At 35.4% G+C, this 13,113-nt stretch overlaps 2 protein-coding genes across 2 annotated transcripts; one reads left to right on the forward strand and one right to left on the reverse strand.

Moving 5' to 3' along the window:
* Window positions 1-699: 699 nt before the first annotated feature.
* On the reverse strand, window positions 700-6,740 carry SMCO3 (single-pass membrane protein with coiled-coil domains 3). Its single transcript, XM_006084279.3, has 2 exons — window positions 6,455-6,740; window positions 700-1,418 (listed from the first exon to the last, which is right to left on the reverse strand). The coding sequence occupies exon 2, from the start codon at window positions 1,400-1,402 to the stop codon at window positions 725-727; it is 678 nt and encodes a 225-aa protein (XP_006084341.1). The 5' UTR covers window positions 1,403-1,418; window positions 6,455-6,740; the 3' UTR covers window positions 700-724.
* Window positions 6,741-10,099: 3,359 nt separating this feature from the next.
* CUNH12orf60 (chromosome unknown C12orf60 homolog) lies at window positions 10,100-11,135 on the forward strand. The gene has a single exon (XM_023749813.1). It carries the CDS (start codon window positions 10,404-10,406, stop codon window positions 11,133-11,135), a length of 732 nt encoding a protein of 243 aa, XP_023605581.1. The 5' UTR covers window positions 10,100-10,403.
* The last annotated feature ends 1,978 nt before the right edge of the window (window positions 11,136-13,113 follow it).

The raw sequence follows: 13,113 nt of genomic DNA on the forward strand, positions 1-13,113 counted from the left end.
TATCTTGGATTTGCTTTAAAAAAAAAGTTCCAGAGTGTTCAAACATTTCACTTGAGGGATATTTAATTATCATACAACAGTTGATCAGGGTTGATTATACTTATAGAAACAAAACCTTTATTTTTTTTTTAGTTTTAAATTTTTATCCATTAAAAGTCCATTCAGATTATAGTGTTTAATTTAGAAGTTTACAGAACCATTGACTCTTTTCATCATAGAAGTAAGAAGTTACAAACCATATTCCAGTCTTTTCCAGTTTACAGAAAATTGGATTTAAACTGATGGTTGAAATTATGGTAGTGTTTCTATTACATTCAAAGGCCAGGATTTGTGTCCAGGCAGAAATTACAAAGTATGTCCTCTTAGAACTAAATGATGTCTGAAGTGTTAGGAATAAAAACCTTTGCATTCAATGTACATTTGAAAGATTTTTACTTGATATTAGAAAGGAAAAGGCAACCCCTACACCTGCTACTCTACATTAGCATGTACCCTAAAATTGAGCTAGTAGAGGAGAGTTAGAAGAATCCTGGGATTCTCTCCCATGGTCTAGCACCAACTGGTCCAGACATTTGTTACTGATGCAAAACAAGGAATCTTTCCAATCTGTTACGGTATTTATGTCTATGTTGGAAACTTATGGAAAATGAAGCTAATCCAAGAAACCAAACACTATTATTGAAAGAGAAGCAGAAAATATTCCAGTGGCAAATAAGGTGGCTGTTTATTTCATTTGGTGTTTCACTGTATTGGTGACCTCAGTAATGGCATGATGATATTTTTCTGAGGCTGACTTGAATTCCACCAGATGCTTCTCATAACTTTTGATGGCTGCTTGTAGCTGCGTTTTCTCCACTGCTCCTAGGATGGCACGGAAGACCATATCTATGCCAAGGCCAAGAACAGCAACTCCTATGCTACCAAGAAGAGAAGCACCAATTTGAGCTAACACAGTGACCAACTTGTTAATTATGCCAGTTGTGACATTTGAGCCCACGAGTTTAACAGCCACTGCACTGGCTGCAGAAGTGGCTTCTCCCAGGATTACTGAAATAACCTTTTGTACGATTGCAATTTTCTCTGTTTCCCTTTCCTTAATATCCTGAAGTTTTCTATAAAGGGTTGGCTCTAGTTTATCTTTTAGTGCTTCATCAACCTTTTGCAATTCCTTTTGGATTTTCATCACGGCTTGGATAATGGTATCACAGTTTTCTTTGATGGTCCCATTTCTGTTCATCTCAATGGAGGCCAGCCTGCACCCCAAATGCATATTTAAAACTTCAATCAGCTCATTGGTGGCACGGAAGCTGTCCGATAAGCAGTCAAGGAGCTGTTGGTGAAGATGGTGTACTTCTTCCCGCCTCCTTGGGTTCTCTGGGTAGAGGAGGTCACTCTCAGCCATATTTCAAATATGATCTCTGAAAAATAAAATGGTGAATTTTCACTAAAAATCTTTAAAAAATATCTGCTGTTTGCATAGATTTGACCAGGAAATCTTTTATTTCATGAAAAGCAAAGTAGCAATATGCTATGTAAGGAATTCCTCAGGAAACTCAACAGGTTCTTCAAAACAATTATTTTTATGAAACTTGAAGTCAGTGTATGGAAACGCAGGTAACAGAATACAACCTGTGGATGCATTAAAGAATTACATTTTGTGGTGAGGGGAAGTCCTAGATAGGAAATATTTATGTTTATGAGGCATCTGATTATTAATAAATAAATGTGATTATTTTCAAGTAATATTTAATAATATATTTGAAACACTGCAGTTTGAAATGGTTAGTTCTTGATAACCAGAGCTAATGGTTAGCTCTTTTATTTCTCCGACCTCTAGTCACCACACTGAATAGACCTATTGGGTTGATTTCCACAGTATTTGGAGTTAAATTAATAGGGCCAGAAGAATATTAAGATCTCTGAGTTTACAGGGCTATTAATATATAATTTTGTTTATATACTCTGTTATCTTAATTTATAATATTCAAATCACTATATAACTTTACAGGCAATTTCTCTAAACCTAAGGAACATTGAAAGGCAAATATAATAGACCTTTACAAAAAATCCATGTGATGAGAGTATTGATTCAAGATTCCTTTCATTACAATCTCACGTGAGGATTAAAGACATGGTGCAGGGGACAGCAGTTATGACTATTTCTCTGATTCTCTATTTTCAAAGCTTATAAAGTAAATTATTTAGAATCTATATTGTGGTTGGCCATTATTAAGATAAGTTAGAGTTACTAAAAGAAGATAATGCCATTTCATGGAAGTATTAAGGAGTAAGTAGCAAAGCACACCATAGAATGAATAGAATAAGTCTGGTAGGAGCCTTCTTATTTTTGCACTTCTGGCTCAGAGTACCATGAAGAGAAAAAAGGAATAAGCATGTTCTTATGAGTTATTTGTCTAAAAGCTTGAGCCTAGTGAAAACAATTACTCAATGTGCATACCTTGAGTAGGATTGCTATGTGCCTGGCATTTTTATTTTTCACTTAAACTCTTGGAAGAAAAGAAAGAGAAAATGGAGTTCTGTATATCTGTGTGGTATCTGGCACATTCTCTCTTGGAGTAGATAGTATCTTGGGCCCTCCTTTAGGACCATGGTTTTTAGGCTAGATAGGGCAACCTGAGAAGTATGGGATGAAGGACGTGAGGTATTTTTCTCTCAAGAAAGGAACCATGAAGTCATAAAGATATAATTTGGAAATGGAGAGGGGAAGATATTTAAAAAATGGATAAGGAACACAATTACCTATGCTGTTAAATTTAGAAAAATGCACTGGTACCCCTGGTGGCATAAACTTTATCATGGTCAAAAATTCATTTTTATCTTTGATTCAGATCCGGTAAAACACACACACACACCACACAAACTTCTCCAAGACTGTGCCTAAAAAATATCCATTTAAAGAAATTGTTTGCTGAGGGTCTATTAAATAGTCCCCAAACTCACCATCTGGTTGTAAACAGAAATTGTAACTATAAATTTGAACTTTGATTTCTCTTTTTTCTTCCAGGAATTTTCCATTAAACGTTTTTTTGGGGGGTGTCTTAGTTTTCAGATCTTATCATGAAATGAAAACTCTACTTTCTGACTTTGAATTCAGAAGATCATCAACTACATCCCTATTCAGATATTTAGTTGAGAGGAGTTTTTCTTACCTTGAAAAAGTAGAAATATATCTAACAACTACCATATGCCACTATCTGAAGGCCTAACTTCCAGAAAAGATGTGTGGTTCTACTTGCCCCAAGGTAAACAAATGGAGAAACGAATTTTCCTCTGGGATGGGAGGTCAAATGCTTCCAAGTGATCAATTTCTTCTTAACAAATTAATTATTTTAGAGCACTCTTAACAAATTAATCATAAAATATATCCGAAAGACTGAATAGGTGAGACTAATCTTTTCAGGAAAAATAATGATGGGACTTTTTCCTTCTCAAATATTAAAACACTCAAAATACAATTAACCAGTATTGTACAGGTGAAAGAGTAGATGGAATTGTGGAACAAAAGAGTCCTCAAAGCAGACCCTTCTATACATTTGATTTAATATATGATAAATTTAGTATCTTAGATTGATGGTAATTGAGATTATTATTTCATAAATTATTCTGACATAATGGGGTAGTTTTAGGGGTTAAAGGTGATTTAAAAATGTTATTAGCATAATATATGTAAAAAATCAACTAATAAAAAAGAAAATGGATAATTTTCAAATGTCAATATAGAAGACTTTATAAACTTAAAAAATTGAAAAAAGACAAAAATTTGATTAACAAAGATGACCGTGTAAAAGCAACTAAAAACAAACTGAAAAATACAAGAAAAATGAAATATTAATTTTTAAAGAATGTTATTAATAAAGTAATAATCTGATACCTAAATTAGCAAATAACTGAACAGACAGTAAGTTCTATAGTAGCTAACTGATGAGGAAAGTTCAATCTTACCAGAAACCAAAGACACAATATTTTTTCAACTGCAAAAGTAATATTTTCTTTCTTTACATACTGAATCCCTTGCACGTGCACTTTTATACCCAGATGATCCAGGCACCAATTCATAATTTTGTGCCAATAACAAGTTTGAGTAAGAGACATCAAGAAGTGCTGAGAATTATTTTTCAGATCTAATAGAAAAGGACTTTTATTTTTCTCAGATCTAATAGAAAAGGACTTTTATTTTTCTAAGTCTGGCTTACCTTCCTAGCTCTTTTCTTCTTGGGGAAAGGCTTTGGGAGGGTTCCTTATCTTCAGCTCACCTGCTCCTATACCTGCTCCAGTACTGACCACACAAGATTATTTCTGTCCCAACAGTGAAATAAATGCTAGAGAATTAGATGGAGGAGAGGTGGGGTTTGAAGGTGAAACTAATGAATTATTTCTTAGGTGAAATTTGAAGAGCCTGGTGAAGGGAGCAATTCAATAATTCAGTAACAATTTATCTAATTGAGTAGCACTTTACTATGTATAAGGTGGGATGCTAGACTCTGTAGAGCACACAAAAATGAAAAAGACATGGTTCTTGCTTTATGGAAATTCTAGTTAACACATTGCGGACGGATCACGAGAATTCTCGTTCATGTTACACAGTGTTTTACGAAGATCATACTTTAAAAAGATATTAGCTTATAAGAACGTAATAACTTCAAAATGCAATTGGTATTTAATTTTAAAGCGTGCCTTTAACATTTATGTAAAACCTTTTTTTTTTTCCTGTACTCGTTCAATAGAAACTTATCTGGCCACTGGGTAAAGCTAGCAATAAAACTACTAATCCGCAATGTGTTAAGATGGTAAAATTACCTGTCATCTTGAAAGTAATATGCCATTCAAAATTGTAGATAGAGGTGGTGCTTGACTTGTGCAAATTTAAAATTTTAAACAAGTCACTCTTTAGTATGCATTGATACTGAGTCAATATGGAGACATTCAGTCATCCAAAGATGATTAACAATTTGCACCCTCTCAGTTTGTTACTGATAAATATATGCTTGTTATTTAGAGGTCAGGTTATATACCACATGGAAAACCACAGTTGGTAATGTACAGCGTTTCCACTATTGACCATGGCAATTTAGCTCTGATGCTCAAATTGCTTACTTCACTCAGCAAAACAAAAGCCCTTCAATTAATTGGAGTCACACTTCTTAGAGATCCTAGGTATTACTTAGGCATGGCTAAGTGATGTCTTATTAAGAATATATAGTACTGTACCTAAAAGTAGTTCTGAACCATATATTTTCCTCTATCTTATTAATTTTTCATGGATCACCTTTTAAATATGAACTTTTAAATTCACTCTTTAAAAAATTATTTTAAAGTAATTTAAAAATGACTTTTAAAGATTGGTACTAGCAGGTAGCTAAGTGGTCTGCTGATTACCTGCACATTTTGTATGGTAAATTTAAATTTTTACATTATTTGTTATCACATGATAGGGCTCCCTGTCTCTGAAAAATTCACTCTGGACTGTTACTATCTACTTTGCACAGCAGAGTTTGTGCTGTTTTATCTGTACTTGATTATAGTGGCTCTTGAAATAGATTCTAGAGCCCAGACAGTCTGTTGGGGAATTACTAGCCAGTAGGGGGAGCGCTTGGTCTCTGGCTGCCCATTTCACCCCAGCCTATGCTGAAGCAACTGTGCTTTTTTGTGTTGCAGTGTTTGTGTTGTGGGTGGGCAAAATTGTATTTGATGAGTGCTCTGTTGCTAAAACAGAGTTTGGAAATCACATGTATTTTAATTTGTTATTTCATAAAAAAAGAAATACATTTGGGAACGCCAGTGATTAGCATTTGGAATGGAAACAAAGATTAGCTTCATTCAGATGGATTCTTACTGAATCCATGCCAATTTTATTGACTTGAGAAGTAAACATTCAAAAGCATATAAGAAGTGGTAGAAATATTTCGATGATTGTTTCTAAAAGTTAGAGTTTATTTAGTGATATTATGCAATTGTTTTAGTTTTTTCAGGAAAGGAACTACCTTACAAAATGAAAATCTATTGGTTATCACATATTCAAATAAAAATTCCTGAGGATACTTTTGTGAATAAGAGTAGTACACTGACTGTCAAATAGTATAGAAATTTAAAGAGAGAGAAATTAATATTGATGTGATTAGTGACATAAAAGGACATTTAACAATTCATGTGAACACACAGTGACACAGGTGTCATTTCATCCTTAATCCTTTCTAAAATGGATTTCTTTACCACTTTGTCTTCTCTGACAATCAGTTATATAAGCTATAAATTTTATTCTTTCTCTAGTATTTTCAGAGAAATAAATAATCACAAGGAACATGCCATGATATCCTCCGAAAACAAAGTTGTTTTGTTACTTTATTATATTGATGGCTAGGATTTAGGACTGACATGTTATTTCAAATTGCCTATAATATTGAGGAACAATATTAGAAACACCCAGATTGCTTACCTTGCCGTGTTTCTGAGTTCAGTAGTCGCAGCAGTTGTTTAGTAGTGTTGTTGAAGTGCTGTTTCATTTGGTTTCAACTGGATGTTTCTGATGGAATGTGATGACTTGCAGGCTTTGCTCGTCTCTGCTGGGTCCCTCTGCCTGTCTGGTTTATGGACTATTTTTACATGACTTAGTTCCCAGAATTCTTCTATTTCTTATATTAATATAAAAGTAGTATATATCAAGTAATTATAATTTGAAAGACTAATAACATGGTAAAACTTATTTAGTTTTATGTTTTTTAATGGACTTTTTATTCTTGAAAAGGGCTATATAACTGAACTAATTCAATTCAGTAGAGTAGATGGCTCTTTGATTGCAGCGCTCAGATTTTGGGATTTCATCTTGTCAACTAGTCTAGGTATTATGTTTCCTTTAATTCTGTTGCATTTGTACCTCCATCTGTTGCTGACTGCTTTGTTTAGGTTCCTAAGAGGTATAAATTCAAATATATTTCCAGCCAAATATCAATTTTTTGGTGTGCTATTAATTCCTCTGATGTTTATCACTATCTTTCTTGTTATCTTGGTGAATGTCTTAACAATATAAAAACCTTAAAGACCAACTTGACTCTTTAGCTTAAAGTTTAGATCTGAGTCTTCCATCTTCTTCTGGATTTCCCATTTATTTCTCCCGAAGCAGGAGAATCACTCAGCCCAGTGTAATTTTGTGGAGAGACTGCAGGCTTTTGAAAAAGTCCTGATTTTGTGTACCCAAAGTGCCACTTACTAACCAAGTATCCTTGAGAAAGTCACTCTCTCTAAATATTTTCAATGGTGTAATGTGAGTATGAGTACATAATTTATGGATTGTTATAAGGATTGAATGAGATAATATTTTAGATAATGTATGTGAAGCACTTGGCATAGTGTCTGCTCTATGGCAAAAGCTTACTAAATGGAAGCTCTTCTTATATTAACAACAATAATTTCTGTTATTGGGTGGTTGGAGGGAAAAGAACCAAGATGCTAGCTAGGAGACATAAAATCTAAGGGTGCTGCCTATTATAGTCCTAAGGAAGGACTAAGTGGGATATTATTTTATTTTTATTCCAATGGGTCAATTTGGATGTATCCTAGGGCCCCACCAGGTAGGGGCATGGTGGAAAAAGCAAAAAGCAGATGTAGTCATTGAGTCTGAACTAGGTATGGAAGGATAAGCAGGATTTCCACAGGTGTGTAGGAGCTGGGGTATGGAGATGGGTACAGGGTATACTAAGGAGATGCACAAAAAACTCGAGCATTTTCAGGGGGAAAAATCGACTATGCTGGTGGTACAAGGTATATATGAAAGCTGTGAAGGGAAGGCAAGTAGATTTATTTTATTCTCTAGGCAATATTGAACCATTAAAGGTTTTTAATTGTGAGATAACATTAGGTGGTTTAGATTTCAGAAAAGTCACTTTATATAAACTGAATTAGTTGGTATGAGCAGTAAACATTGGTCAGCAACTCCAATGCATACAGTGGCTGGACAAGATATGTAAATACTTGAAACACTTAGTGTAAGACAAAAGGGTGTAGAGGGTGAATGTCTAGTCTAAAGAGGACAACTACCACTCTGGGTAATTTTTCCAACTCAGATCCTGGGCTTAATGCTGTCAGTTCATCTCATTTTCAAAATAATCAGTAGAAATAAAAATTTCTGTCTTTCAGTTTTTAAATTTGGCAACTGATATGAAGTTTGAAGATACATTGTGGTGGTCTAATAAAACACCGGTTGGATTTGGCCTATGAACTGCATTTGTAGCACCTGCACTAAAGGTATTGAGACCAAATGTGACACTTTTATCTCTCGAGATGAGAGGTAACTGGAGTAGTAGTTATGGGACTGTCAGGGAGGGGATAGGTAGAATAAGTTCAGTGAGAATGAACAAATCTTAGGGACAGATTTGATATGGAAAATAAAGTGAAAATAAAGCATAGATTAAGAGGGAGAAAAAGTGTTTGTTTTTTGAGGAGACAAGTGCAGTTTTTAGATACATGGTGTGGAGTATACTGGCATAGTCACCTATAGAGATGACTGCTAGGTAGCTGAAAATGAAGACCTGGAGATCAGGAGAACTGCTGAGGCTACACTATGAGATTTAGGAGTCATCTGTATACAGATGGCATTTGTAAGCTATGGGGACAGTTGAGATCTCCAAGAGAGAAAGTGTGGAATATTATGAGGATCAAAGACACAGTCTTGCTGAGCTTAGGGGACTGGAGAGCTATTGGTGGTGTAAGGAGGAAGACAAGCCTGTGGGGGAAAAAAATAAAGGCTTAGGACATAGAATGACTAGAGTTATACATCATGGAGGCCCAGGAAGAGAAAACTTTGATGTAGGAAGAGGTAATCAGCAATTTTAAATAATGCCAAGAACTCAAAATGGCAAGGGTCTGGAAATAGGCTAACAGATGTGATAGTTAGAAGTAATTGGTGCCTTATAGGAAAACAATGGGGGACAGAATAAATTACAATGTCTCTTGTGAGAAATTTGAGAAATGAAGGAGTGAGATGGCATCGTTACTTGAAGTCAGGGTCAATTTTTTTTTAATTGAGGAGGAAACTGAATATGTATGTAAAGGAGAAGGAAAAATAAAGAGTGAGAAGGTGGAAGATTCCAGTTGGCTGCCATAACAAATTACCATGGGTTGGGTGGCTTAAAAAACAGAAATTTATTTTCTCACAGTTCTGAAGGCTGGGAAACCTAACATTAAGTGTCAGCCCAGTCAGTTTTTGGTGGGGGCTCTCTTCCTGATTTGCAGGTAGTCACCTCATTGCACTCTTACATGACTGAGAGAGCGAGTGAGCTCTCTGGTGTTTCCTTTTACAAGAACACTAATCCTATCATATCAGAACTGTGCCCTTATGACCTCATTTAATCTTACTGCTTTATATGCCCTATCTCCAGATATAGTCATACTGGGGGATAAGGCTTTAGCATATGAATTTTTTGGGTACTATTAAGTCCACAGCATAAAAGAAAGAGAAGATGATTGATATAACAAAATTCTAGAGGAGATACAAAAAAAAAAATAAGATGATGAACAATGGTTAGCGACATTAACACTGCTCTCTATAGCAAAAGAGGCAAGTTTGTAATCAAAGTACTGAAACATTTTTAAACAGGACAGACATTTTGGGATTTTGCATTAAATGGCCTTGCTCTTCTTTGAAATGCTGCATTCTCTACCTCTGTGGTCTGCTGTCATCCATCTTTCAGAATTATCTGATTGTTACTTTATATAATTTGAAATTTTTAGTTGTAATCAGTAGGAAAGGTTGTTATGGAAGGCACTTGCTCTATCTTAACTAGAACCATAGCCTCTCTGTATAATTTGTAATACTTTATTCAATCTTTTCCACTAGATTGAATGCTTATTGAGGGTAATACCTGAGAATAGTGTCACTATATATCAACACATCCAGTTCAGGATCCAGCACACAATATTTGATATGTGTTTTTTTAAAAATATATTTTATTGATTTTTTACAGAGAGGAAGGGAGAGAGATAGAGAGTTAGAAACATCGATGAGAGAGAAACATCGATCAGCCGCCTCCTGCACATCTCCTACTGGGGATGTGCCTGCAACCCAGGTACATGCCCTTGACCGGAATCGAACCCGGGACCTTTCAGTCCGTAGGCCAACGCTCTATCCACTGAGCCAAACCGGTTTCGGCGATATGTGGTTTAAATCCAATAGAACACTTTTACGCGGGTTTAATAGTTTCGGTATTATTTTTATTAAAGCAGAAGATCATTTCTGCTTTAAAGCTTGTGTAGCTTTCCAATCCTTGATGGGAGTCATCATAATATTTAGATAATACTTTGTGTCTTTTTTTATGGCTAACAAATATTCTTTTAGTTTTAATTTGGATTCCTGCTTTGTTTTGCAGTGCTGAAACATTTTTGTTGGAGAAATGTCTTCAAAGACAGAAAAGGATAAAGAGAGGCTGGTTCAAGCTGCCAAAACATTCTTTCTTTACATTCAAGATTTTGCTTCCTTCACAAACACACTCACCGAATTGTTTAATAGCTGTATGAATTCTAAGATCATCACAATGGCTGTGAAAGAAGATAGTTACGTTAAGGAAGTCTTTGAACAAATGGTCAGAATTTTTAGGGAGATGCAATCTGTAGTGAAGGCCAAGGATGACAACGTGCAAAAGCATCCTTTATTTTCCAAGATTACAACAGTGATGGGCACTGAGAAGAGTACGGATGATGCAAAGGAGTTGCAGCCGTCATATAGACCAAAGGTAGCACCAGGCAATATACCATTCATTGTCTCTCTGATAAGTAGTGGTAACATCGTTGCGAATTTGGAATCTGCTCTTTCACTCTTGCTGATGCATCCCATCATGAGTCTTCAATTAAGTGACTTCAATAGACAAGACACCAAAGGGCAATCAGATGCTACCACATCTGAGCAGAGCCCAAGTGCAGGTCCATCCACAACCACTACAGTAGACACTGTGAAAAAGTTGCAGAATGCACTAAGAATGGCGAATGCTAGGAATACCATTGAGTCAGCCGCAGAGCAGTTGGAGCAAATTGTTAAAAATATGAGACCAACCTTAGAGATCCTCCAAAAGGCCATACAGACGATGGAAATGAGTGCTTATGGGGTTAAGAAAGTCAATGACAAGTAGAAGTGCAACAGAAGTGCTAATTTCTGGCAGAAAATGAGTTCAAAATCCTGTGAGTTTTCATAGCACATTTTTAGATCTTTGATGCCAGACATGTGGTCTATTAGGACATTGGTGCAAAGAGTAGTCACTTGGCAAACAATTTACTTCAAGTTTGCTTTAGTCAAATAAAAATAATAAAAAAGCCCACTTGAAATGGTATTACTAAAAACAATTTATTGTTAAAAAAATCAATGTAATATTACAGTTGAGGATGTTTCTAAACATTTTACATCATCTTAAAGAATGATCTAAATAACCTTAAACTAATTTTCACTCTTAGTAATTCTATTCCTAGTTACTATAGTGCAAAGTCCAGGTAAATATAAACATTATCAATAGATAATCTGGCAGAAATGATGTTCAGAATTAGGAAGCATATAAAGTAACCCTCTGCATTTTTGTCACTCATATACCAATTTCTATATACCTCAGGGCCTAATCAATATTTTTTATGAGAAGTAATAGAATTTTATTACATGAATAACATTAGAGTATATGATTTGTTTTCATTGGTCACCTACTGAGATCTTATGATTAGCCCATATTAGAGGCTGAAAATTGGAGGTGATCTAATCTTCCACAATGAAATTACCATGACACTAGTCTGAGATGTGCTTGTAGCGGGGAAGAAAAGTTAGATAAGTCCATTTATCTACCATAAAGTCTTCGGCTCTCATGCGTTATAAATGAATGTATGCTCTCAAGATTGCCCTATTTCACTTGACAACTAACAGGAACTTTGTTGAGAATAAGAAAAGCAATTATTAACTCTAGTTATTTGTTGGAATTTTCTTTTTGAGGGAAAATGCTTAAGTTATTTTCTTTACTTGAACATTTCCTCATTTAAAATGTAAACCTTATTTTCTCCTTTAAAAAGAAAATGTCTTTGTACTCTGTTAAAAAAAAAAGCCTGGCTGGTGTGGCTCAGTGGTTGGATTCCTGGTCAGGGCACATGCCCAGGTTGCAAGCTTAATCTCCAGTGTGGGGCATCCAGGAGGCAGCCAATCAGTGATTCTCCCTCATCATTGTTGTTTCTATCTCTCTCTCCCTCTCTAAAATCAATAAAAATATATTTTTAAAAAGAGGCTGAATCATGAGAAACTGAAAGGGAAAGAAATTACTTGCGAGCTTTTGATGAAGAGGGAAGAAGAAGGTATTCTATGTACTTTTTAGCCTTCTATGCAGTCATTCCACCAAGATAACCTCCTTACTTATGGCTACTTGAAAGTTGCACTTTTGTTAGCCCAGCCAAGAAAGTTGCACTTTTGTCAGCTCCAAAGCCAAGGCTGTCATTGTAATTGCCACTGTAATCTTAACTAAGGCATTCTTTCCTTGCTCCCTAACAATAAGACCATCACAATATCCAGTGGTGAGGGTAAAGGGGATTTTGACTATTTCCAGGGTTTAGAGGGCTTGGAAAAAGCATGCATTTTAATACATGAATTCTGCATTTTGTCTCAGCTCCAAAGCTGAAACCTCGTTCATTTGCAATAGATATCCGTTAATTGGTGTCTTATATTGAGGAAAATCTTGAGCTGATCCATTTGCTATTCTCTCCTCAAAAATACACATATATAAATGGGAGTAAGGAGGTGCTGCTCTCACTTTGCTGCTTTTTTGGAACCTGTCTGTGTCCTGGGTTTCATTCCCTCCTCTTGGTTGTAGTTTGTGCCTCAGAATGTTTCAACAGCTGGGGGGATCCACGTGGAAATGAATGGGACTACTGAGTAAAAATAAGGGAGTATCCTTATATTCATCATAACTCCTCCAATTGCTTGAAATAAAAAGTTTAATTCAAATTATTTAAGCGAAAATATAGTTTATTGATTTATATAATGAAAAGCCTACAGTATGCAATTTCAGGAACAGTTGGATCTTGGGTCTTGTTCGCTCTCATCTGGACTCAGTTTTTTTCATTTCTTAGCTCTTCCTTTACTGT

The sequence above is a fragment of the Myotis lucifugus genome, unplaced genomic scaffold, assembly GCF_000147115.1.
Source record: "Myotis lucifugus unplaced genomic scaffold, Myoluc2.0 scaffold_10, whole genome shotgun sequence".
Lineage (NCBI taxonomy): Eukaryota > Metazoa > Chordata > Mammalia > Chiroptera > Vespertilionidae > Myotis > Myotis lucifugus.